The following is a 27,987-nucleotide window of genomic DNA, read 5'->3' on the forward strand; positions in this document are numbered from 1 at the left end:
CGACTTTGTTGGAAGTCGTGTGGCTTAAAGGCATACCCATGAGAGGTGCTCGGGGTCCCTTTAAATCAACAGTGGCCCATTTCACTGATTCGTTTCATCATCATGTTGTTATTTACCTGTGTATATCTAGCATTAGTCTCTGCAGGAGGTGGAGCTAATTAAGAGTACTTCCTGATCCAAAATAACCACACTGGCGACAATGATTCTAAAAGAATCTAGAAAAAAAAGCATTCTTTATTTCTGCAAATTAGTGATATCTTCTGCAAATCTCTATATATTAACATCATATAAAAAAATTGTAACACAATCTTGTTTAAAGCTTTAAATTAGCAGTACTCTATATACACATCAGGCTGTAGAGAGAAAATCAGGATACAGGCGCCCAAGCCCCGCTAAAAACCGGGCTTAGCCAAGACAATCCATTAAGATTCAAAACCAAAGTCCAACTTCACAGCCCAAAACTAGGGACTCCCGATTGTCCATCTCTAGTGGGGAGACTCGCTCCTTCGAGGATGTCGCACTCAACACATACAAAGATTAAGGTGGCAGAGAGAAGTTAATTTAGCTGAACGCTGCTGAGTATCCCAAGCACGATACTTCTTGTGAGGAAATTGTCCATAAATTTTAATTTTAGACGTTTTACTTTTCCTCTCCAGCCTTTTTGGTTCGATGGATAGTAATCTTCAGAACTGCACTATTTTACTGAACCCTAAAGAATTCTGTTGATACTATCCTGTAGAATAAAAGGCTGCGGGGAGAGGTGGCAGCGCTTCCCAAAGCAGGCTGCATCTGAAGGACTACCAGTATTGGTGTGCAGAGTCGAAGTATAGGCAGAATAAAAGGCAGCCAACTTCCTTTCAGTAACTGTGAATGCATTTGGGTACAAGGTTGGCACTGAAATCGGCAATTACTTTCCTACCAACAACACAATCCCGAGCTTGCCATTCCACGTGGTAACGTGCAGTGTGCACCAAAAATGAATGTGCCATACGTCATCAGCTGGTGCACTCGACATAGAACTGCCATTTTTTAAAATACTTTCTGCTTAACGTCCTTTCCTAAAAATGGCTTTCCTAAAAAAGTCTTTCAATCAGTATCTGTTTCCGGGCCTTTTTTACAGGAGAAATGTTTTAAAGACTTGAGAAATTGTCCAGAAGCCAAACAGGCATCATGTGTTTTCCGTTAAGAGTCCCTATAGCGGTAATTCCACCTGTGCACGGAATTGATCACAGATGGAGCAGTGGTGATTGGAGGCATCCAGTGTTTGCAGTGAGATCATTGGTGGCAAATAAGCTTCTACAGTAGTGGCAGAATCCATGGGACATTTCAACTTTTGTTATATTGACGCCCCTAACCCACCTTTCCAAAATAAGTGGAGTGTTTACTGAAAATTAAAAAACAACAAATCCATCAATGAAAGATGATTTGGCTTTGGATTCGAGGTTTTTATATGAGTTTGGGGTAACAGGCTACTTGCACACATGGAGGGGTGCAATTGTCCTGTGACAGGAGACCTCGCCGCACCATTTTGTAATTGAGGGACTCTGCGTCAGACTATGCCGACAGGGTATTTGCATAGCTCCACCCCCCCGCTCAGTGACATAATCCCTGCTGGTTAGGAAGTACGTCACTGGTTTTCCCACAAACTGTGCATTTGCGCCACACCGCTACTGCAACACTCTATAAAGATTGTTGCAATGCCATTGACTCCAATGCAATTGTGCGCCAAGCAGTATTGCTCGGCAAAGCACTGCAGTCAGCGTCGCCTCTGCGTCATTCAAAGCACTTCCGTTGCATCATGGTTACTGTGGCCAGTCTCATAGAGACTAATGGCCACTGTGACATGGGAGGAGCTGGGGGTGAGTACTGTGACGTGACGCCATGGTGTGCAAGGGGCCTCACACCTCCCTCACCACCAGGGAAGTACCTCAGTAGAGCAGCTGTGTGGTCGAGGATCGGCACAAGGACACACCTCCGTGTCTTCCCCTCACACCCAGGGCAGTACTTTAAGGACACCTGAAGTGAGAGGGAGATGGAGGCTGCCATGTTTACTTCCTTTTAAACAAAGCACATTGCCTGGCTGTCTTGCTGATCCTCTGCCTCTAATACTTTTAGCTATAAACCTTGAACATGCATGCAGATCAGATGTTTCTGACAAAAATCTCACAAGAATATCTGCATGCTTGTTTCAGGCGTGAGACTGAGTCATTACTTATGCTAGAATGATCAGCAGGACTTCCTGGCAACTGGTAATGTTTAAAAGGAAATAAGAATGGCGGCCTCCATATACCACTCACGTTAGGTTCCCTTTAAACCTTCCCAAGGAAGCAGCCAGTGCTGTCAGTTCATTTCGACTCATTTATGCTTACACATTTATTCATCCTGCCTAGCTCATTCTGTGGATTCCGGTTACCATTTTCCCACTATAGTCAGTGAGTCTGACACTTAAATCCAGTGTCTAAAGGTAACTGGTGAAATACGTCTTCTAATGATATCCAGCTCAGATATATCAAAGCAAATCAGGCCCACTGAGTGATCGGATTAGGTGGATGGAGGAAACACAATATCGAGGACTGAACTGAAGGAAACCATCAAGACATTCTTGTCATCAAAAGCTAAATTAGGGTCTGCTGCTCATTAAAATATTTGAATAAGAGAGGTTGAAGACACCTTCTACTGGACACCATAATATACAACGCACGTAGCATGGAGCATTTCTGAGAAGGTCTTCCACCCTGTGCATTTTTCAAGTAGCAGATGAGTCTGGATTCTGCTGACAATGAAAAGGGTGGGTCCCGGAAGAGCGGAGAGTCAAGTTTGTGATATTACGGTGAAGAGGTCTTCTAGAAGATGCCACTCATGTCTTACATTCCGGACATAACACATTCTTGGTCTGGAAATTCAGAGTATGTCTCTTCCAAATTCCTCCATCCTTGCCGTAGATTGATTCCAAGTCATCACAAAGTCTTGGGCTGGCCTGCGAAGATTTCCTGGGTACGGAGACTGACGGTAAGACTTGGAAAATAAGTGTTCAGCATAGACGGGGTAACTGCAAATTAACATGGTTGGGGCAATGACAGAATAAGCTTTTTGGGACTTAGTCAGGTCAATCCAGGTCTGTGGCACTCAGGCCTTGAAGTATATGCTTCTGGAGTACAGCATTCATTTAGAATACATATACTATTCAAGAATGTGGTTTTTTTTAAATTCAAACTGCCCACGCATGGAAGAAAGCTCTGGTTGCAAAGTTTATCCACCCACAGCCACCAATCAGACCTTTTACTGAAATGGGTTCAAATAGAGAAATTATGATTGGTTTCTGTGGGTCACTAGACCTTCCAATGCACGTCACCCCTCACATTGTTTATTTAAAAAGTTTGGTTGTGTTATCAGTGTAAGATCCAGTGTAGAACATGGAGTGGTTTAGCCTTATGGACGCAGAGGGCTTCACATTGTATATCTCAGTGTATAGTGGTTTGTCTGCCCTTAAACTGGGAGGATCCAGTGTTTTGACTGGGGAGACACAACAAAATGGATGAGCTTACAGGAAACGATGGTCTGGTGATCAAAAATGAAATGATGAGGTGTTTGTTAGAGACAATGGTAGAGGAGTGAGCTGTAGTCCATGAAGATGCAGAATGTGTGGGAGCTCCGGTTACTCCTTCACTTCCACGGTGGAACAGCAGAGGGCGTGAGAGGTCAGCAGAGCATGGATGTCATGGAAAGAGGGCCTCTCCCTGCAATCTCTAGCCCAGCACTGCATCATCAGGTCATACAGAGACGGAGGACAGATCGGTGGCCGGGACAGGTAGATCTGGAGTGGTGGAAAAAAGGATTGGAGAATGTTACTTTATCTTCAGGACACAGGAAACCAATAATAATGGCGCATACAGTACTTTGCAAAAGTTAATCATGTTTTAAGGCCTGGTTAACACTGCTTACTTAGAGGTGGCATTTTCAACGCTTCCGAGCCACCAGACAAATGCCTCAATGCCTAGATATTAATGGGACAATTTACACTTCTATTCTAAGGTAGCATTGCCTGGCAAGACAGCATTCAAGTACTCCTGAACTGAAAGGGGGTTTCATTACGCTAGGGGCCACTGTGTGAATGGTGCTGTGACATCTCTCAGTCCGGTGCCCCCAGGGTTTCCCATTCTAGTCAGCTGAAATCTTCGACTAACTAGAATGTCGAATATGGTTGGGGAGGAAATGGCAGTTATTCTCCCTAGGAACGTACTCCCCTGGTATCGCCGTACTTTTAATATCTGTAAAAAAATAAATAAACAAAACAGCACAACTCACCTACTCCGGGTTCCCTTCGCTGCCTTTTTCACCTGAGCTGACCATGCGGAAACGGTGGAAAAGGGAACCCGGAGTAGGCGAGTTATGCCATGCTGGATTTTTTTTCTACATGTCTTAAAAGGTCGGTACAGGATTTTAAGGTGTTCTTTATGCATTTACAGTGAAAAATGTAATACTGGTTTGTGGCTATTATATACAGGGCATTTGACCAGACGTACCAAATGCTAGAAAAATACTATTTTCATACTAAGAAAATGTTGTATTTGACAAAGAAACACCAATGTGAACAGAGCCTAAGGCTTTACTCAGCAGTAGGCGGAGTGTTAATGAAATGTTCATAATGTTTTAAGTTGATGCACATTTTAGGTTAATTTGATGCAGATTTATGCAGCCTGATGTTGGACCTATCAAATGATTTTGATTAGTCTGCAGACTGCCACAGGCCCACCTGTTTGTACCTCCTCCTGTGTTCAGCATCTCCTCTTCATGCCCTCAGGCCCCTGTACCATGTGACCCCACCACATGCACTGATGTCTGTACATTCAGAGGAGTTATGGGGTACAGGCACCTGGCGGTGATGGAGAAAGACGTGGAAAATAGGAGGAGGCACATTAGTGGACAGGTGAGCTTGCAGCACTCTGCATAGCCTAGGGGGGGTGTCACATTACATAGGGAGGAGGTTTGGGAGGCGGAGCTGGCGGCAGCAGTGTTGAAGATCTCCAATAGATTTCATGCTGTAAATTGGTCTGCAGTGTGTGGGCAGCTTATAGATCCCTCTGTGATTAGAGATGGATCAATATGATGGTCGATGGCGGCCATTGGGAAATGTATCTTGCAGCTGTCATTCTTACTGTAGGCACTCTTGCTAGGCAACCCACAGCAGCCAATCAGGTGTTGGTGTTCATGTAGGCTGGAAGGTGCAACCTATCAGTTGAGGAACTGTTATGGTTGTAAATCTCTGAGTCACTCTTACCTGCTTCTTGCTGTCTCTGAAGACCTCGCCAGCGTTCTCAATCACATCCTCGTCATTCAGCTCCCCATAAGGCTGCTCCTTACACAACATCAGTATCTCCCACAAGGTCACCCCAAACGCCCACACGTCACTGGCGGTGGTGAATTTACCCTGTGCAGCAGAAGACAAAACACTTCAGGATTCACCCTACAGGAACTCTCAGTGAACACAGCACATTTCTAGCTGTTTTCCCATCATGCCCCGTTAGCTCTCTACTGGATCATATATGGTCTTTGGCAGTCAGTGCATGCTGGGATTTGTAGTTTCTCTAGGACAGCGCGGTGGCGTAGTGGTTAGCACCAGAGAAATTATCCCTGTAAACAGCTCCACTGTCATATCATAAATCAGAAATAGACTGATCGAGACCAGACCATGGAATTGATCAACATGCAAAAGTTTATCAATCATAGCCAAAAACAGTATGTCATTAGAACCATAAAAACAACAGAGGACCAGAGGCCCATACCACCAAGCAACGGTATAATAATAGTAAATCAATATCAGAAATCTTTCCAATAGGGGCTAATGAAGCCCATACAAGAGTATGACCCGGGTCGGTCATGTGTGACCAACAGTGACAATCCAGCGCAGGAGACTTGGGGGAAGCCAGCGCCACCATAGGCCTTAATAGGAATTACGCCTATAGCAGCGCACAGGGAGTAACTTCAGGACTGTCAGAAGACTGAGCTGAAGTTACTTTTTAAACACTGTAAATGCAGCCCCCAGCAATTGCTGGAAGCCGAATTATTTCATTCCCCACCATCCACATGGACCTGGAGGGGGAATAGTATTTAACACCGCTGGGAACTTGTGCAGGAGCAGGATAAGCCATATACTGGCTGTATCAATTATACTTAGTAGCCGCGCCAAAAGTCCATGTACACAAGCTTCAATCCGTGACCTTAAAAATAGAAACACAGCAGAGCAGATCTCCTCATGGTGAGTAACTGCTTAACAGTACACCCTTGTGCGTCCGGTCACCTCTCACATGCCCAGGCCGCGTCTCTCTTGGTCGATGGTCAAAACAGCGTGTGCACTCCAACCTTGCGTACTCCAAGCCCTGCCCTTGGAGTATGCACGCTGTTTGGACCATCGACGGAGAGAGACGCGGACTGGGCATGTGAGAGGTGACTGGAGCCGGCGGTGATGTGGTATTGTTACATGCACTGATGCAAGCAACTATCTTGTACGCAGTTTTTATCTGGGGGCTATTGGGAACCTATTAACCACTTGAGGACCCACCCTTTACCCCCCCTTAAAGAGAACCCGAGGTGTGTTTAAAGAATGTTATCTGCATACAGAGGCTAGATCTGCCTATACAGCCCAGCCTCTGTTGCTATCCCAAACCCCACTAAGGTCCCCCTGCACTCTGCAATCCCTCATAAATCACAGCCGTGCTGTGAGGCTGTGTTTACATCTGTAGTGTCAGTCTCAGCTGCTCCCCCGCCTCCTGCATAGCTCCTTTCCCTGCCCCCGTTCCTTCCCTCCAATCAGCAGGGAGGGAAGGGATGCAGGCGGGGACTGGAGTTCTGCAGGAGGCGGGGAGAGCAGCAGACTGACACTATAGAGATAAACACAGCCAGCTCTGACAAGCTGTTTGTCAGCAGCGTGGCTGTGATTTGTGAGGGATTGCAGAGTGCAGGGGGACCTTAGTGGGGTTTGGGATAGCAACAGAGGCTGGGCTGTATAGGCAGATCCAGCCTCTGTATGCAGATAATATTCTTCAACCCCACCTCGGGTTCTCTTTAAGGACCAGCGCTATTTTAGCTGATCTGTGCTGGGTGGGCTCTGCAGCCCCCAGCACAGATCAGGGTGCAGGCAGAGCGACCAGATCGCCCCCCTTTTTTCCCCACTAGGGGGATGATGTGCTGGGGGGGTCTGATCGCCCCTGCCTGCCGGGTGTTGCGGGGGGGGGGGGCACCTCAAAGCCCCCCTCCGCGGCGAAATCCTCCCCCTCCCTCTCCTACCTGGCCCCCCCCGGTGAACCGGGCTGCACAGGACGCTATCCGTCCTGTGCAGCCAGTGACAGGCTGTCCCCTTTCACATGGCGGCGATCCCCGGCCGCTGATTGGCTGGGGATCGCCGATCTGCCTTACGGCGCTGCTGCGCAGCAGCGCCGTACAATGTAAACAAAGCGGATTATTTCCGCTTGTGTTTACATTTAGCCTGCGAGCCGCCATCGGCGGCCCGCAGGCTATTCACGGAGCCCCCCGCCGTGAATTGACAGGAAGCAGCCACTCGCGCGAGCGGCTGCTTCCTGATTAATCAGCCTGCAGCTGGCGACGCAATACTGCGTCGCTGGTCCTGCAGCTGCCACTTTGTGCCGACGCATGGTATAAGCGTGCGGTCGGCAAGTGGTTAAAACAGTTTTATGCGATGAGAGGTCTCATTGATGTTTTTAGGCTATACGTATGGAGATTTGCTATATGCTGAATTGAAAGAATAGATCCGGTGAGCAGGGGCAGAAAGGGGTGTGTGTGCTCCCCAATAACGTTACTCCCTGGAGACAGTTATCAATTCCCTATACAGTGTGTGTATACGCACAAGGGTGTTAAGCAGTTACTCACCATGAGGAGATCTGCTCTGCTGTGTTTCTATTTTTAAGGTCACGGATTGAAGCTTGTGTACATGGACTTTTGGCGCGGCTACTAAGTATAATTGATAATTGTGAAACTGGGACTTGTCTCTGTGTGTAGCCAGCAGCCGCCGCTCTATTACTGAGGACTGAGCGCAACAGTACGGTGAAAAGAAAACATATACTGGCTGTATCCAAGTCTCCCGGCGGCGAATTCTCTCATACGCACGTGCGAATACTTATTCTAGCATGACAATATTGAGGGTAGTGGTTAGCACTCTCGCCTTGCAGTGCTGGGTTCCTGGTTCGAATCCCAGCCAGGGCACTATCTGCACAGAGTTTGTATGTTTTCCTTGTGTCTGTGTGGGTTTGCTCTGTGCACTCCAGTTTCCTCCCACTTACCAAAAACATAGAGATAAGTTAACTGGCTTCCCCCTAAATTGGCCCTTGACTACAATATATATCATACACTAAACAATACATACATGGACATATGACTAAGGGATTAGATTGTGGGCCCCTCTGAGGGACAGTTAAGTGACAAGATAATATACTCTGTACATCAATCATGAAAGAGGAACAAATGATGAAGAAAGAGGGACAGATGGACTTGGCTCCCAGAGGGACTGTCCCTCTGGAAAAGGGACAGTTGGGGAGTTATCTCTGCATGAGATGGAGTATGGTGCTTGTTAGATGGAAACTTTGGGCCACTGTTAAGCTAATGCACATACCATAATTAAAATGCACCTACCATAAGTATACACTCCCAGGCCATCCACCGGATAGGCAGCACTGCCCGTCCCTGGATCCGGTAGTAATCCCCGGCGTACAAGTTTCGGCTCATACCAAAGTCTGCGATCTTAATGGTCAGGTTCTCGCCCACCAGACAGTTTCTAGAGGCCAGATCACGATGCACAAAGTTCAGCGAAGAGAGGTACTTCATTCCGGAACAGATCTGCAGAGCCACGTGGAGGAGGCTGGGGTAACTGGAGTGACACAAGATACATTATTGGAGGGTATAATAGGAACTGACTTCTTCACATCACACTCAAACTCTGTGCCATATAATAAGCACAATAGTGAACTTCTTTTCACTGGCAGAACAAGGAGCAGCTTCTGCTCCAGGGCTGTGGAGTCGGCGGTAAACTGAGGAGTCAGATTAACTTCTTGTACCCTACTCTATAGCCATGCAAGGGCTGTGGAGTCAGAGTCGGAGCAATTTTGGGTACCTAGAGTTGGAGTCGGTGGTTTCATAAACTGAGGATCGGAGTTGGAGTCGGATGATTTTTGTACTCACTTCACAGCCCTGTTCTGCTCCATCGCCATTGGCTGCATTTGCACATTGGTTTTTTGGGGGTTTATTAAAGGCCACAACTGGACTACAAAAAAGAGTTTTTAGTGTAAACGCTGTGAGTGACATCCTTGCACTCTATGATTTCTTCACTTCCTGTTCATTTTTAAGGACTTGTATTGAACAGGAAGTGAAGGGAAAGGCGTTACACCTTTTATAAACGCAGGGAAGTATAGTTGAATTCTTCAGGAGCAGATCCCAGCTAGATAGACCTTGGATGTAAACTGGAATCTAGGACATGGTTTACTATGTATGTGGTGAATTTTTATCACAGAGTGATCCCCAAAGAACAAGGCATACTTCAAGGGTATATACTGGTAGGTATAAAACAGGAAGGATCAGATGGAGGGGTTTTTGAAGTTTAACCAAGAGCTTATGAGGAATGGTGTCTGGATGGCGTGTCTTGATATATGCAATTCAAGTGTGCAAGATTTCCCAAGTGCTTCACCCCTCCTCTGGACTCCCTTCCAAAACATGTCTGCCACTCTCCAACCTTTAAAATATTTAGGCGTTCACTTTTTTTCTGACAAGCATATGCTCTTAGGCCATTCCCCTGCAATCTCTGGTCAAGTTATGCTCCTTAATAGGAATAGCCCTCCCAAAAACATTCTCTAGGTATGCATATTGTATACAACATATTGCATACTTCCTCATCTCTCTTTCCAACCTATTCCTTTAGATTGTAAGCTGGCAAGGACAGGGCACTCTCACCCTTTTGTGTCCTGGAATTTGCTATACATTTTGTTCATCGTGTTACATTTGTCACTGTAATTACTGTCTACCAATTCTGCATTATGTACCAGTGTCTATATTTTGTATATACTATTGTCTGTATTATTATGTATCCCATGTTTGTTTCTTACTCTGTACAACACCATGGAATATGTTAGCTGTTTATAAATCAACAAGTAATCCCCCCAATTCTTTTTAAGAATCCACCCCCCTGCAGCACCATGCATGGGACCACCCCTTTCCTTCTCCCTTTCTCACCGTGAGCACAGTAGGCAGTTGTTATATGCACGCGCAGCACTCAGTCTATGCCAGTGATGGCTAACCTTGGCACTCCAGCTGTGACAAAACTACAAATCCCATCATGCCTCTGCCTCCCTGAGTTATGCTTAGAGCTGTCAGATTATTGCAATGCCTCATGGGACTTGTAGTTCCACCACAGCTGGAGTGCCAAGGTTAGCCATCACTGGTCTATGCTGTATTACATCTGCAGTTTAGTATATAAGATATAGTAATAAATATGAGATACTTTTTTTACTAACTTAAAAAGTCCTATCAGTCCATTCAACTCTATCAGAATATATACAGGATTTCAGGACATTTGTCGAACTTAAAGGAAACCTAAAGTAAAAAGAAAAAAGTCGATGGCCACTGCGCCTGCAAGGCCCTGACGGTGCACATCCTTGATCATGCTTTGGCCGCTGGGAGCATCTTGCGTGTGCGCAGTATGAGAAGATCTCATACCGCACATGCGCAGGATGCTCCTACCGGGCAGAGCGTGATCGGGCATGCACACGGCCAGGGCCTCGCAGCCGCAGTGGCCATCGACTGGCTCAGTCGCCGAAATAGAAACGGACTCACTGCGGGGGACTGGAGGATTGTTCTGTGACAGTGCGGTCACAGGGTGGCTGCAGGGGGCCGGTAGAAGCCCCAGGTAAGTTAAACTTGTTTTTTTTGTTTTTTCTTTAGGTTTCCTTTAAATGAGGTCAAATGACTTTGTTGATACAAATAAGGCACCCTGATATATGCGACTATCTTTAGGATCCACTGTGGGCCGCATTATTTAGATCTGTACATTGTATTCAGTGTGAATGAGGTGGTCTGCTCACCTGATGCAGGGAGGGTTGTGCCCATCTTCCAGGCTCTCGTCTTCATCCGCCAGCTGGTGGGAACTCAGGAACTGGTTGAGGTCACCATTTTCCATGTACTCTGTAATCATGCACAGGGGGTCCTCGTCCAGGCAGGCCCCCAGCAGACGTATGATGTGAGGGTCACTCAGGCGGGACAGGATCTTCAACTCTTTCAGGAAGTCGCTCCTATAAACCAACCAGACAGCCAGAAATGTGATTGGGGGAGTAGGGTCAATATATGAAGACATATGCAAAGAAAAAAGGGTGCAGTTATCAAAGCAACCAATCAGATTTCAGCTAATGGGCTTTACAACCACCTAATTCCTATTGTAGGTAGCTTATAAATCATGGATTAGGCATGTGGGTTAAAGAACAATTATCAAACTATAGAAACTGTTGTTTCTGTAAACCCCACATACCTATAGAGCTTTTAGCCAGCAACACTATAAAGCTTTTTAGAGGTCTCTCAGCACAGCCTGTGTGAAAAAAACCTTGTTTACCAGCTGTTGTGTTGGCATCAGGGGGAGGGGGAGGCAGAGCTGAACTGTAACCTGAATGTAAACTGTTTACACTGTGAGGTAGAGAGAGAGGGGGAGACAGGAACACACAGACAGAGCTGCAGCTGATGATTATTTACACACATTTGAAGCTATATTTCTGCTTTCTATCATTCTGAACAGATTCCAGTCACAGTATTAGAGCCAGTGAGGAGTGTTTCTGTATGCCTGATGTCCCAGCTACAGTCCTTTATAGTAATGCCCCCAGTGAGAACTGTTCTCTGTAAGTGTTATTTTCTTCATATAAAACATGAAAAGCAGAAAAAAGCCCTTGTATTGCTATTTGCTAGTAATTACTGGAAATATATGTGGCAATATATGTGGCATTTAGAATTTTAGTTAACTTTGATAGTTGTCCTTTAACATTTCACAGTATTGAAGCTATATGAGGTTTCTTCTTTACCTCAACTGTTTTCTGTTGATAAACCATGAATCATCACAGCAGGGGCGCCTCCAGTAAATGTTTAGGGGGCGCTATGCAGGTGCTGGATCTTTTCTAGGGGTAGTTGTGAATTTGCCACTGAAAAAGGGAACGTGGCCAAAACAAGGGTAAGGCCAAAAACAGGGGTGTGTCTATGCACTGGAAAGTGGGCATGTATAGGTAGTATAGTTCCCCAGTATAAGTAGTATAGCTGCCCCAGTATGGGTAGTATAGCTGCCCCAATATGGGTAGTATAGCTGCCCCAGTATAGGTAGTATAGGTGCCCCAGTATAGGTAATATAGCTGCCCCAGTATAGTTAGTATAGCTGCCCAGTATAGGTAGTATAGCTGCCCCAGTATAGGTAGTATAGCTGCACCAGTATAGGTAGTATAGCTGCACCAGTATAGGTAGTATAGCTGCCCCAGTATAGGTAGTATAGCTGCCCCAGTATAGTTAGTATAGTTCCCCAGTATAGGTAGTATAGCTGCCCCAGTATAGTTAGTATAGTTCCCCAGTATATGTAGTATAGCTGCACCAGTATAGGTAGTATAGCTGCACCAGTATAGGTAGTATAGCTGCACCAGTATAGGTAGTATAGCTGCCCCAGTATAGGTAGTATAGCTGCCCCAGTATAGGTAGTATAGCTGCCCCTGTATAGTTAGTATAGTTCCCCAGTATAGGTAGTATAGCTGCCCCAGTATAGTTAGTATAGCTGCCCAGTATAGGTAGTAAAGCTGCCCCTGTATAGGTAGTATAGCTGCCCCTGTATAGTTAGTATAGTTTCCCAGTATAGGTAGTATAGCTGCCCCAGTATAGGTAGTATAGCTGCCCCAGTATAGGTAGTATAGCTGCCCCAGTATAGGTAGTATAGCTGCCCCAGTATAGGTAGTATAGCTGCCCCAGTATAGGTAGTATAGCTGCACCAGTATAGGTAGTATAGCTGCCCCATTATAGGTAGTATAGCTGCCCCAGTATAGTTAGTATAGTTCCCCAGTATAGTTAGTATAGTTCCCCAGTATAGTTAGTATAGTTCCCCAGTATAGTTCCCCAGTATAGGTAGTATAGCTGCCCCAGTATAGGTAGTATAGTTCCCCAGTATAGGTAGTATAGCTGCCCCAGTATAGGTAGTATAGTTCCCCAGTGTAGGTAGTATACCTGCCCCAGTATAGGTAGTATACCTGCCCCAGTATAGGTAGTATACCTGCCCCAGTATAGGTAGTATAGCTGCCCCAGTATAGGTAGTATAGCTGCCCCAGTATAGGTAGTATAGCTGCCCCAGTATAGGTAGTATAGTTCCCCAGTATAGGTAGTATAGCTGCCCCAGTATAGTTAGTATAGCTGCCCAGTATAGGTAGTATAGCTGCCCCAGTATAGGTAGTATAGCTGCCCCAGTATAGGTAGTATAGCTGCCCCAGTATAGGTAGTATAGCTGCCCCATTATAGGTAGTATAGCTGCCCCAGTATAGGTAGTATAGCTGCACCAGTATACGTAGTATAGCTGCCCCATTATAGGTAGTATAGCTGCCCCAGTATAGTTAGTATAGTTCCCCAGTATAGTTAGTATAGTTCCCCAGTATAGTTAGTATAGATCCCCAGTATAGGTAGTATAGTTCCCCAGTATAGGTAGTATAGCTGCCCCAGTATAGGTAGTATAGTTCCCCAGTGTAGGTAGTATACCTGCACCAGTATAGTTAGTATAGCTGCCCCAGTATAGGTAGTATAGTTCCCCAGTATAGGCATTATAGCTGCCCCAGTATAGGTAGTATAGTTCCCCAGTATAGGTAGTATACCTGCCCCAGTATAGGTAGTATAGTTCCCCAGTGTAGGTAGTATACCTGCCCCAGTATAGGTAGTATACCTGCCCCAGTATAGGTAGTATAGTTCCCCAGTGTAGGTAGTATACCTGCCCCAGTATAGTCATTATATAAGAGCTCTTTCTGTATTGCTTGAGTCAGTTCCAAGGCTTTTTCTTGTGTGTTTTTAAATAGACATTTCTTTCATGGTTGCTGTACGGCCAGTAAAATAGGTGAAAATATCTCTAATCATGGCTTATTATGGCTGTGATTTTGCATTTATGGACTAGTAAATAAGTGCAGGAGATTAATACCAGACGTTAAAGTGACCTTGAAGTAAAAATAAACTTAGTGTACCCGAGGCGACATGTGACATGAGATAAACATGTTAATGTAAGTACACAAGATATTAATAACCAGGCTGTTTTATTTGTTTTATTTTGCTGCCTGAAAGAGTTTATTGGCACTGAAGTGCCAGCTTCTGTCTTGCCGGTACCTTGTCGGGAATATAGTAAACCGTGACGTCAAACACGCGCGCCCCCTTTACTCCGGCAACCATGTAGGGCTCGTGTATGGAGCAAGGAGTGCGCGCGGAGCCAGCGGAGGGCAAGCAACGGACAGGTAATGTATACTGGGCAACGTGGGGGCACATTACACATTAGGGGGAACAGCACTGGGGATCTCGTCGTATTCGTCACTCCTCCCGATTCACACGCCATTACCGCAGCACATACAATCAAGTCGGCCCTACATCTTGCAGCATGTCCGACCGATTAATGCAACCAATTTCAGCCGAAAATTGCTTGCACTGTCGATCGGGCATGCACTTGGCAGAACCGATTTTCAGATTACTTCAGTTTTTACATTTTTAGTAAGGTTATGCACAGGGGAGGGAAACTGAAGACTAAAAACCACGAGTGGCTTTGTGCTACTGTGCAGGTGCAGGCGTACTCACCCATGTACAGTACACAGAGGGGGGCACATAGTGGACCAAAAGAGGGTACTGGCCAGCGGAGAGCCAGAGGAGGCCATGGGAAGGATCTGGAACACTAACTTAGGTAAGAATCCATTTTTCTTCTGTTTTTTTTTTTTTTGTCATAGACCAGTGATGGCTAACCTTGGCACTCCAGCTGTGGTGGAACTACAAGTCCCATGAGGCATTGCAATACTCTGACAGCTCTAAGCATAACTCAGGGAGGCAGAGGCATGATGGGATTTGTAGTTTTGTCACAGCTGGAGTGGCAAGGTTAGCCATCACTGTCATAGAAATTTGATCTGCATGCTTGTTCAGATTCTATGGCTATAAGTATTAGAGGTAGTGGACCAGCAGGACAGCCAGGCAACTGGTATTGTTTAAAAAGGAAATAAATAAGACAGCCTTCATATCCCTCTCACTTCAAGTCACCTTTAAAGTGGAGCTGAACTCTTGCACAGGACAGAAGGAAAACAGAGAGAAATGCACCCTGTATATATTTAGAGAGTTTAGCCTGTCCGATTCCCCCTCATTTGTGACTTATCACAAGTTGTAATTTGATCTCTCAACTGTGTCAACTGGCTGCCTTGGCAGAGCTGCTAATTTGTAAACACAGGGTGTTAACCCTAGGTCTGCTTCCATGAATGCAGGAAGTAGACACACTGCAAATTTATTGCAGGATTTGTATTAGCTGTAATACATGTTTTCCTTTATAGACTATTATGCTGTTGCTTATCTTTTAGAGCAGAGAGGACGTTCTGAGTTCAGGTCCGCTTTAAATCTTGTGAAGCGAAAACATTATACACGCTGCTGAGTTCTGATTGCTTTATGCATTACGGTATATATCAGAACGAATGGTAGAAAGCGTGTTGTGGAGACTCCATTGCCCGCAGTATATTCCCTTTACCTGGCATTCTTATTGGCATCTGCCCGGAGTAACTTCACAGCCACCAGAAGGCTCCGCCCCTTGCGCATGTTGAAGGGGAACTGCAGAACGGGGAGTTCATGAGGATTGACAACCTCACACAGGTGAACCTGAAATACAGAGGCAGGAAGTTAGTAAAATACAGGAAGGCAGGTTACGAAGCAGGTCTTACAGCTCTGCTCTTGCTGCAGAATTACTTTATATTCAAAAAGAGCACTTTCAAGCCTCGTTTCACTTTTAAAAATCGAGTAGTGCTGCACCCTGCAAATAAAAAGAATCCCAAGACTAGGCTAGTGCTGACTAGTTCAGCACTAACACATAACTCCTACTAGCCCTAGCTTACATTTTGTATGTAGAGGAGGTGTGGCCTTATGTTTGCTGCACCAGAAGCATCCGGACGCCGTGGTAGGACTGTAGGTGCCTCTTGTACTTCCAGTGATCCTAGCTCCCATAGACAAATAATAGGCAGCACTCCTCCTAGTGTTTGTCTATGGAAGCTAGGCCTTCTGGAGGTAGAGAAGGTCAGTCAGAGGCCTAACTACAAAGCAAGGGGCCTGCCTGCAAATATTTAATGGACCCCTACTACTACCTAGGTTCTGCCCTCCACCCAAAGTTAATCACCTAACTTACCCCTCAATTAACCCCCTCGCAAGTGAGGTAAATTACTCTCCCCCCCCCCCCCCCCCCCCCTAAAAACAAGTATAACCAGCCTAACCCCTAACACCTTAGTACGAGTGTCCAGTACAATACTCTATGTATTATGTTGTTCCAGTTTAGGCCTTATTGGTATTATCATTTTTTCTTGGCAGTACTGTTTATTTGAAAAGAGCTGTCCCCTTGGCCTCAGAGGAAGCGGCATAAGAGCCACGCAGAGCGCGTCAGGCAATTTTAGGATATACATTCAGAATGATTTTGGCCAACTTTATTGACTTTTATTTATAAACGATAGTTTTACATATGAGTTTTCTACAATGTCTCTATGGCAATGTAACTTACGTTATGTCAATGGTGAATTTATCAAAGGTTGTTTTTGTTTGCTTGTATAGTAACAAAAAAATACTAATTGCCTTGGTGACTTGTGTGTGAATGTACCTATACATATTACCTTGCAATGTTAAAGGATACCCCAACTGAAATGTGACATAATGAGATAGACATGTGTATGTAAAGTGCCTAGCACACAGATAACTATGCTGTGTTCCTTTTTTTTATTTTTCTGCCTGAAAGAGGTAAATATAAGGTATTCAAGTGGCTGACTCAGTCCTGACTCAGACAGGAAGTGACTACAGTGTGACCCTCACTGATAAGAAATTCCAACTATAAAACACTTTGTTAGCAGAAAATGGCTTCTGAGAGCAAGAAAGAGATAAAAAAGGGGAATTTCTTATCAGTGAGGGTCACACTGTAGTCACTTCCTGTCTGAGTCAGGACTGAGTCAGCCACTTACATACCTGATATTTAACTCTTTCAGACAGAGAAAGAAAAAAAGGAACACAGCATAGTTATCTGTGTGCTAGGCACTGTACATACACATGTCTATTTCATTATGTCACATTTCAGTTGGGGTATCCTTTAATGGACAACTGACCTGAGAGGGATATGGAGGCTGCCATATTTATTTCCATTTAACCCTTTCGGGCCTGGCTGCCTAACCCCCCTTAAAGAGAACCCGAGGTGGGTTCTAATAATGCTATTAGCACACAGAGGCTGGGACTGCATATAATGCCCAGCTTCTGTTGCTATACTGCTCCCCCCCTGCGCTCTGCTGGCCCCCATAAATCAAATGCCGTGCTCGCGATATCGCTGGTCAGCTGTTTACATTTGCACTGTCACTCTCGCTCAAAGCCGGGACAAGGTCCTCCAGCACCCAAGGCTGAGACACCAAAGTGCGCCCCTCCATCCCTGCCACCCGAGCCATCAAACACTGATTGCTACTAGACTAAGAGGCGCCATAGGGCCCACAACCTCCCCAACACCTTAATATCTAGTTATCGGGCTTGCAGTCACTACCATGTATCTCCTTTTCTTATTTCTTTCTGCTTCAAACACAATTAGAAATGACAGCTGAATGAATTCTGCGCCCCCTCCTACACTGCGCCCTGAGGCTGGAGCCTCTCCAGCCTATGCCTCGGCCAGGCCCTGCTCTCGCTGCTCCCCCGCCTCCACTATGTCGCCGCTCCCAGCCTGCATACCTACCCTCCCCGCTGATTGGAGTGAAGGGACGCAGGTGGGGAGCGGCGACATAGAAGAGGCGGGGGAGCGACAAGAGTGACAGTGCAAATGTAAACAGCCGGCTATCGACACGCTGCGTGTCGCTAGCCAGGCTGTGTGATTTATGGGGGACAGCAAAGCACCGGGGGGGGGGGGCTAGGGGGAGACGGTATAGCAATAGAGGCTGGGCATTATGCGCAGATCCAGCCTCTGTGTGCTCATAGGATTATTAGAACCCACCTTGGGTTCTCTTTAAAGGGACTCCGAGCAGTGCAGAAACTATGGAAAGATGCATATCATTTTAAAGCTCTCTTTCTCCTCTTTCCAATGATATATAAACCGCCGCTCTACTCCTTTTAGTTTTCGCTATTTTCGTGATTGAAATTGCCGCGGCCACGATTTTAATCGCGAAAATAAAGAAAACTAAAAGGCGTAGAGTGACGATTTAGGTGTCGCCAGAAAGAGGAGAAAGAGAGCTTTAAAATGATATCCATCTTTCCATAGTTACTTGTATTACACAGGACGACACTTTCCCCAGTGTCAGCAGCTCCATTCAGCAGAAAAAGTCGGCCTGTGTAATACAATGTAACTATGGAAAGATGGATATCATTTTAAAGCTCTCTTTCTCCTCTTTCTGACGACACCTAAATCGTTGCCCTACGCCTTTTAGTTTTCTAAAAGGCGTAGAGCGGCGGTTTATATATCATTGGAAAGAGGAGAAAGAGAGCTTTAAAATGATATGCATCTTACCATAGTTTCTGCACTGCTCGGAGTCCCTTTAAGGACCAGACTCTTTTGCATGGGGGGGGGGGGGGGGGGGGGGGGGGGGCGCGTTTGGGGGGTCAGGCAGCCGGATTCCTGTTAGGGCTTGCTGGGCTAGATGTCCCCCCTGTAGCCAGATGTCCCCCCTGTAGCCAGCAGCCTTCACTCACCTCCCAGGTTCCAGCGATGAGCCGCTGTGGACCCCTTCGCTCTCGCCCGGCATCCTGGCTCGTAGTGCCACTAAGTCCCGGGTCGCGGCTTGATGACGTCATCAAGCCTTGTCCCGGGACTTACGTCACAGCGAGCAGAGATCCCGGCCAGAGCGGTGGGGAGCGACGATCATTGTGAGGGAACGACAGGGAGGTGAATGGACCCTCTTCTTCCCCCCTTACCGCCGCAGCTCTGTAAGTGATCACTATGATCCGCCAGCGATCATAGTGATCAGAAGCCATACGCGATGGCTGCTGATCACTGAGGGAAGATGTCAGCTGTCATATGACAGCTTAATCTCCCCTCTCGGGTGCGCACGATCGTGTCGGGAGCGGTAACGGCAGGCGGCATAGATTCTACACATTACCATCTTTTTAATGTCGCATAGAGTAGGTACAATGAAGCATAGCATACAGTAAGTATGGTGCAGTTTAGTAAATGTGAATTCTGTCTAAGGGAAGAACAATAACTGATGAGTAGGGGTTACTTTTTACTAATCATGTCCTGAAGTTATTATAATTATTTAGTATTTATATAGCGCTGACATCTTCCACAGCGCTGTACAGAGTATATATATTGTCTTGTCACTAACTGTCCCTCAGAGGGGCTCACAATCTAATCCCTACCATAGTCATATGTCTATGTGTGTGATGTAGTGTATGTAGTGTAGTCTGGGCCAATTTAGGGGGAGCCAATTGACGGTACTTGTGTATTATCCCATCTAGCAGAACCGGCTCGGCAGTTAGACAGGCTGGAAAAGTGTGCACTGTGCTTCTTGAGCAGCTGATTCACCACAGATCAGCTGCCCCGTTCCACACAGCTTTCCTCACTGCGCTGTGTTGGCTTTTCCGTCAGCGATCAGACCGCAGAACAATAGAGAGCAATAATGAAAGAAGCATGAAGCCTTCCCAGCCTGGAGGAGGGGAATTACAAGTGATTCTAGCGGCATACCAACTCTGCCTAATCACATTACAGGGAAGAGGACTTGCTGAGCACCAGCACAAGGTGATCCACCTCACACCTCCTGCTATGTACAGCGCTGTGCCCTGCAGCAATCTGCCAGCTATCATACAGCTTGTCTATAAAAGGGTCTCGCCCCTACTCACAGCCCACCAGGGGAGAGCTTACCTAAGCGGGGATCAGCGGCTGCTGTCTATGGAGCAGAGGTCAACTGCATTCAGTGTGCTGTACAGCCCCTCTACTCACATCTTACACCAGACAAGTGCTGTGACTTTGGGACGGGCTACAACACTGCACAGTGAGGAAAGCTGAATGGAACGGAGCATCTGATCAGTGGTGAATCAGCTGCTCCAGAAGCACAGTGCACACTTTTCCAGCCTGTCTAACTGCCGAGCCCGTTCTTCTAGACGGGATAATACACAAGTACCCAATTGACTTATCTGAATGTTTTGGAGTATGGGAGGAAACTTGAGTGCGCGGAGGAAACTCACACAGACATGGAGAGACCACACAAACTCTGTGCAGATAGTGCCCTGGCTAGGATTCGGACCAGGGACCCAGGGCTGCAAGGCGAAAGTACTAACCACTACACCCCCCTGCTGCTCCTTTAACCACTTTACCTCCCTTGCTACGCTTATCTACTCCCCACAAAACTTTACTTGAATCTCAGGGGAGTAGATAGGCGTACTTGTGGTAAACAGTGTGCTGTATGCCCAATAAGCTATCTGATTATGTATATAGGGTATCATTTTAACCGTGACAAGTGAGAGAATAGATTTTGTGGTGTTTGACAACTGAGGGATAAGTCATGTGATTTTTTTTACCGGAAAACTGAATGAAAAGCAATAAAACTGTTATTTACATGTACTCTATACCCCTAAATACATACTAGTAAAAAAAAACAAAAGTGACAGCATTGAAAAGAGAATACATAGTTACCCTAGGGACTTCGCTTTTAAAATATGTATGCCATGAGAGTGTATTACTGTTAATCATGAAGATAAGGGCTTTTTAATTACTGATAGAGTACAATGAGAAAACAAAAAACACAAACCAGAAACTAATATATTATCGCCATACATTGTACTAGGAACATTATTTAAATGTTGAGATAACCAGGACAAATTAGCAAATACAATGTGTGGGTTTTACCTATGGTAACATTGTTTATTTGAAAACTATAGGGCATGGAAATGGAGAAATAGAGTATTTTTCTTTTTTTTCTCATTTTTCCCTTTAAAATGCACAGATAATAGCATAATTACTAAAAGCAAATATCAAATAAAAAAAACAAGATATAGATCATTTACATCTGATGAGTAGCAATAAAGTTATTGGTGAATGAATGGGAGGAGCGCTGAAATGTGAAAATTGCTCTGGATTTTAAGCAAAAAACCCTGTGGAGCTGAAGTGGTTAAATGCCATGAGTATAGGAAAAACAGACACAAAACAAGGTTTTCAGCCATAACAGTTACCTCTCCAAACTGCCCCTCCCCCAGCTTCTCCCGGAAGAGGAGGTGCCCTCGGGGGAACTTGCTGAGAGGTAGCTCTTTGGAGGTGAGGGTGTCGGCGGTCAGGGCAGGTACAGCATAGGTGTTGCCGCCGGTAACCCCCTGGAGAGTTACGATATCTGCTTCTGCATAGTGAGGGACGCTGGGAGGGCAACCCAAGGGCAGCTTAGGGGACTCCAGTTCCCTGTACCCTCCTTCTGGAGAGAGACATAGAGAGAAGAGGGGTAAAGTGAGAGGAAAGAAGGTGCATAGGATCAAAAGCAACCAAAGAGAATAAAGGAAGCAAGAAGTAATACAGAAAGGGAAAAATACTTGTAGCACATGAGGTAATAGATCATTGATTGATGTGATAGTATAAGGCACAGAGGTGACTGGTCTAGGAGTTCTCCAGTCTGAGATATCAGATATAGAGAGAGACAGTGAAATAGAAAGCACAGAGGTAATATATACAGTCTGGAGTCAGCCATCTTGATTCTGTGGACAGCTCCGACAGGACAGCCCCTTACCCTGGCTGTTGATTGGCTTAGCCTGCAGGCCGCCAGGTTCTGTGATTGGCCGGTTGTAGGTGGCGAGCAGGAGCTCATAGGCTGGGTTGTTTAACAGTAGAGCTGGAGAGACACATGCAGAGTACAGAGTGGACACCTCGGTTATCATGCAGACACAGTGTACACAATATTATACACATATAAAACACACGTTATGGACACAGCTTCCCCACACAAGACTCAGCTGTTTATGGAATGCACACAATACCCACTACTAGCAACATCCACAACAGGACGTTGTGTTACCAATTCTACTCGGGTTAATTCACGTGGACATTCCACCTCACTGTCTATTAGCCACTAAAATGCTGCACTTGGTTATGGTGCTCATTGTCTCCAAAAGCCTAGCTGATGGCAAATGGTCGGTGGGATGGGAAAAGATTCAGGAAGCAGCACTTAACATTAAACTTCTTGTACTTCCTCTGCACTTCAATGAGGCCTCTGCTTCAGAACTGAATACCTCTAAAATGTACGTGTTACGTTGCACCGTGCTTGCTTACTAGAGCAGTGTGTAATAGCATCATTACAGCATTTACATCTGGCTTAAAGTGGGATAAACCTTGACATAACATTCAATAAAAATGTGTTTTTCTACTTTTTATTACCCATACAGTTATCATACTGGCTTTGTGCACAAGTAATATTGTCTGTTTACAGATCACAAATTCCCAAAGTTCAGTTTATCTGCTCTGAAAGCTGCCATTGCATAGCTGCTGTATTTATATATTAAAATCTATCTAGCAATCACTTCTCAGCTCTTTCTGCTCCTCAGCTCCGTTTCCGCAGTTTGCTAATGTTTACTCAATGTATCTGACAAATGAATATAAACAAAAGATAATGTTATCACCTCTTAGGATGGGGCCAGAAACTGCCCACTAAGGCCCCATTAACACTTAAAAGCGCAAATTGCGGGAGTGATTTTTTCGCGATTACACACGGAAAAATCACTGGACACTGCGGCGATTTTTCCGCGATCGCGTTTAGTGCTTCTTTACCACTGAAACGAGATCACCAAGAAATCGCCTGAAAATGGTGCTGGCTACGCGTTTGCATTTGCCGATTTGCGTTAATCGTCAGCGATTAACACAAATCACTAAAGTAAGAACGGGCTCATGGGGTTTTATAGCACTAGCGCTTTAAAAAGCGGTAGCGCTTGAGCAATTTCATACTTTAAGTCTTGTTTCTGCCTGAACTGCGGCCTTAACGTTCCACAGAGAGACCAAACAGAAATACAGTGGGTTTTGCTGTAGGCAAACCGTAACTGTGTAGCAACAGCAAGCTTCAAAGCACTACTGGTACTTGTAGTTCCTCCGCAGCCAGACAGCGGCATGCTTGGAAATGGAACTAAACTGGCAGGCAGTGACCAGCCAAATGCACTCCCTGACTGTTTGGATTGGACCAACTCTAAGCAGCATATAATTTGCATTAAAAATGCCTGCAAGTTGGAATTTAAGGGGGAGTTCACTTACTTGCGTTTCACATGACTCAGATCCTTCGCCATTCTAAAGCCGAAAAAAGGAAGTATCGGTATCACGTGAAACGCATCAGGAAGCACTCATAAGGGAACACCCCCTGACCCTGTCCACAGATTCAGTGCTTAATGGTGCTGAAGTGTGGTGTTCTGGTGAATTTGGTGCGATGGTCAGAATACGAACATCAACACTATTGGAATTATTAGCAAGTCATTGACACCCTCTAGTTGTCATAGTCTAGGTCAGCAGTGAGCGGGTTCTAGTTCAGTGGGAAGAGGGTGGGGTTTCCTTCTACCACAACACAGAGGTATAGTAACATGAACATTAGGGCCAACATTAATGAGAACATGGAATATCTGGTTAAGACAATATTAATAACAACCTCCTTCTCCCCTGCACAGATGAGACAGAAGCATGCATTTAGTAAACCCATCTGTAAATATATGTATATGCTCCCTAAATGCATGCACATGGAACCCCATACTTCCGACACGCATGCACGACCCCTCCGTGGACATGTCGCACACACAGCACAGGACGGATGAGACCCTTCCTCACCTGCGCCCTCAGAGCCAGAGCACAAGGTGGTCATCTTGGCGAGGGGGTTGTGGCTCGGTTCCTGGTACTCCCCATCCGCAGTCAGGATGCGCTCGTAGCGGTTACCATGGCGAGACCCCAGCGAGAGGTTCTGGGTGTTGTTGATGACCACAGTGTCGGAGGGGAGGGAGAGGTGGGCAGTCAGGTCACTGTCAGAGGGACGATGCTGAGCCTGGAAACAATGAAGACGAGAAGATGGGAAGAAATATCACTTTTTTGCTGTTAATAGTGGTAAATGTTAGCCCTGACCATCTACATAACTGCTATTACACCCAGTAACTGTGAGATTCTAATACACAGAGACAGGAATGTGAAACAGGCAAAGCAGCCACTGTGGCACTGGAGTGGGGGGAGTATAACTATGCATTTCTGGTAATACGTCCTGTAGCTACTGTACGGTGCTGTGTCCCGTGGAAGTTTAGGTGATGTCATAGGCACTAATACCAATTGCGGCTTAGATGGAAATTTGGGCGCCGGAGCCGCCCGATACAACAGCAGGCGGCCCTGGCCCAAACTGCAGCTACATTTGTAATTGTAAATCAAAAGTTTGCCTTTATAAAACAGAAGGTATTTAGGATTATTCATATTGGAGTGAGCATATGATGTCTCCCACAATGCAGCACTCCTGAATATGCAAATCATTCTCCATTCTGGAGGTGTGGTTAGATATCAGGGACACCAAAGGATGATTTGCATATTCATCAATGCTGCATTGTGGGAGACATCATATGCTCACTCCAATCTGAATAATTTAAAATACCTTCTGTTTTAAGAAGGCAAACTTTTGTTTTGCATAACATTTTGGTAAGAGGGCTTTTTGGCCCTTTGTAGCCCCTTACACACTCCTAGAAGTTCTGGTTCACCATGAGCTTGCTGAGTAGTCTGTAAATGTGTAATTGTAGGGCACAATCTGTCTCTCCCTTACACCTGGCCCTTTTCTACCTTTCTACTTCACATCAGTTTCATCACCTACCTTTCCCAGCAATCTCTTCCAACGCTGCCTCCATAGGATAAGGATAATGACGACCAATAGGAGCAGGATTATGACCACCAGGCAGCCAATCAGAATGGAGGTGGTGCTGTTGTCATCTTTAGCAATAGGCTGGTTTATACGGTTGACGCTAACAGCTTCTAGAGAGGCCAGACATGAAAATGAAGACAAGTTAAAGAGGAACTGTGACCAAGGATTGAACTTCATCCTAATCAGTAGCTGATACCCCCTTTCCCATGAGAAATCTTTAGCGTTTCTCATAGATCATTGAGGGGCGAGGGGGGGGGGGGGGGGGGGGAAGACATCACACACTGTGGGAGCCTTGTTGCTTTGTGGGAAACCAGTATCTCCATCTGTGCATATGTATATCTACAAAAAAACAACCTTTTGGCCTATCACATTGTTAGGGGGTGTGGTTCTAGATAAAGACAGTTGGTGCTGTGTGTTTTCTTTAAAGGGACTCCGAGCAGTGCAGAAACTATGGAAAGATGCACATCATTTTAAAGCTCTCTTTCTCCTCTTTCCAATGATACATAAACCACCACCCTACGTCTTTTAGTTTTCGCTATTTTCGCGATTGAAATTGCCGCGACCGCGATTTCGATCGCGAAAATAGAGAAAACTAAAAGGTGTAGGGCAACGATTTAGGTGTCGTCAGAAAGAGGAGAAAGAGAGCTTTAAAATGATATACATCAAGCCATAGTTATATTGTATTACACAGGACGACACTTTCCCCAGTGTCAGCAGCTCCATTCTGCTGAATGCAGCTGCTGACTTTGACAAAAAGTCGCCCTGTGTAATACAATATAACTATGGCTTGATGGATATCATTTTAAAGCTCTCTTTCTCCTCTTTCTGACGACACCTACATCGTTGCCCTACGCCTTTTAGTTTTCTCTATTTTCGCGATCGAAATCGCGGCCGCGGCAATTTCAATCGCGAAAATAGCGAAAACTAAAAGGCGTAGGGTGGCGGTTTATATGTCATTGGAAAGAGGAGAAAGAGAGCTTTAAAATGATGTGCATCTTTCCATAGTTACTGCACTGCTCGGAGTCCCTTTAATGTCTGCCAGTGGTAAGGATGATTACCTGCAGGCTGATTGTGGATCAAACAATATGAACAAATTACATGGCGAATATCAATTATTACTTAATCTCTCTTCTATTTTTTAACTTTTCACTTTGCAATGTATTGATTTCTTTTTTTCCCCCTTAACCTCCTTGGCGATAACCCAGAGTCACATGAAAAAATTGCACCGCTTTTAAACCCTAAAATCAGTAAAAGAATCATACCTCCAGGGAGGTTAAGGTGTTACAATAGGAACACATTTCAGTATAAGTTTGCATTGGGTCCAGTGCTGCCAACTTATCCCTTCAATTACCAACATGACTAAGCTAGGCAGGTACCACCATTAATTACGTATAATCAGTGCCCAAAGTAACTCTAACAAACCGCAAAACCTGTGTAATTTACATGAGTCAGTGATTACAGAGGTAACTTGGGAATAGTGAATGTGTCTTCCTTTGTCCCAGCTGTTATGAGTTAAGCCTGATGCAGTAGTGAAAAAAGGAACAACACATTTTACATTATTTCGCTAGTGTCATTGCAATTCGCCAAAAGGCATGCAATCCAAAAAGCAGATCGGAGCGTGTTTGTTGGTTCAGTACCAATAGACTTTACATTTTAGTCTATAGATAGCAAGCCAGCAAGCACTTTCCTCTGACCTAAGATCTGCAGACTAACCCATAAATATGACAATTGAGGGTGTGCCGATGCAGTGGTGAATAGAGTAACTCTATTCACCATGGTCTGGTTGCCATGGTTACACAATAGCTGACCAATTCTAGGCAAGAAAAAGTTTGATAGTGGAAACGGGATCAGTATCACACCTATGGGTACCTGTAGCATACTTAAAGGGACTCTGAACAGCAGAAAACATGCTAAACCGAACTTACCTGGGGCTTGCTCCAGCCCCCCGTAGTCCGTGAGGTCTCTCGGCATCCTCTGGGCTCCCTCCGTTCTACCGCTGGCAGCTCTGTTAGCATGTGAATTGCCTGGGAGTCGTGTGCAACTGAGCATGTGCGGTCCATCCGCATGCTCATCACATGCGCGCTTGCCTGCCGTGGATTAAAATTATCGTACCGCAAGCTCCTGCCACTACCACCAATCCCGCCGCTGCAGCCCACTCGCTCTGCTGTTGGTATGAAAGCAGAGTTCCGTGAGCCGGTCAGGAGCATATTTCTTTGGCTATGGACCCTGTGATCACTGTGATTGGCTCAAAGTTATCACAGGGTCAGAAGCCAATTAAATCAGCTCTTGACCGACTCAAGGCACTCTGCTGTCATACAGCAGAGAAAGTGGGCTTCAGCAGTGGGGCAAATGGCGAGAGAGACGGGTCTGTGCGCTGGACGTTGGTGAGACCCGTTTTCTGGCCAAATAGTCTCTAGTCCTTAAAGAGAACCCGAGGAGTGTTTAAAAAATGTTATCTGCATACAGAGGCTGGAACTGCCTATACAGCCCAGCCTCTGTTGCTATCCCAAACCCCACTAAGGTCCCCCTGCACTCTGCAATCCCTCATAAATCACAGCCGTGCTGTGAGGCTGTGTTTACATCTGTAGTGTCAGTCTCAGCTACTCCCCCGCCTCCTGCATAGCTCTGGTCCCTGCCCCCGTCCCTTCCCTCCAATCAGCAGGGAGGGAAGGGATGCAGGCGGGGACTGGAGTTCTGCAGGAGGCGGGGAGAGCAGCAGACTGACACTATAGAGATAAACACAGCCAGCTCTGACAAGCTGTTTGTCAGCAGCGTGGCTGTGATTTATGAGGGATTGCAGAGTGCAGGGGGACCTTAGGGGGGTTTAGGATAGCAACAGAGGCTGGGCTGTATAGGCAGATCCAGCCTCTGTATGCAGATAACATTCTTCAAACCCACCTCGGGTTCTCTTTAAGTGACCTAAGAC

At 45.8% G+C, this 27,987-nt stretch overlaps 1 protein-coding gene across 5 annotated transcripts in view; it reads right to left on the bottom strand.

Moving 5' to 3' along the window:
* Positions 1-203: 203 nt before the first annotated feature.
* Positions 204-27,987, bottom strand: part of DDR1 (discoidin domain receptor tyrosine kinase 1) — a 237,753-nt gene continuing 209,969 nt past the window's right edge. For 4 of the 5 annotated variants that reach the window (XM_068250423.1, XM_068250425.1, XM_068250426.1 and 1 more), the window contains 9 exons: positions 25,014-25,171; positions 24,002-24,212; positions 21,933-22,034; positions 21,391-21,623; positions 15,755-15,882; positions 11,082-11,288; positions 8,644-8,878; positions 5,279-5,428; positions 204-3,814 (listed from right to left, as the gene is read on the bottom strand). In XM_068250423.1, the coding sequence (XP_068106524.1) occupies positions 3,656-3,814; positions 5,279-5,428; positions 8,644-8,878; positions 11,082-11,288; positions 15,755-15,882; positions 21,391-21,623; positions 21,933-22,034; positions 24,002-24,212; positions 25,014-25,171 (1,583 nt within the window). In that variant the 3' untranslated portion in view covers positions 204-3,655. The remainder of the gene's footprint in view (positions 3,815-5,278; positions 5,429-8,643; positions 8,879-11,081; positions 11,289-15,754; positions 15,883-21,390; positions 21,624-21,932; positions 22,035-24,001; positions 24,213-25,013; positions 25,172-27,987) is intronic. The other variant, XM_068250424.1, reaches the window with a different exon arrangement.

Source organism: Hyperolius riggenbachi, chromosome 8, assembly GCF_040937935.1.
Source record: "Hyperolius riggenbachi isolate aHypRig1 chromosome 8, aHypRig1.pri, whole genome shotgun sequence".
In the NCBI taxonomy this organism is placed as follows: Eukaryota; Metazoa; Chordata; class Amphibia; order Anura; family Hyperoliidae; genus Hyperolius; species Hyperolius riggenbachi.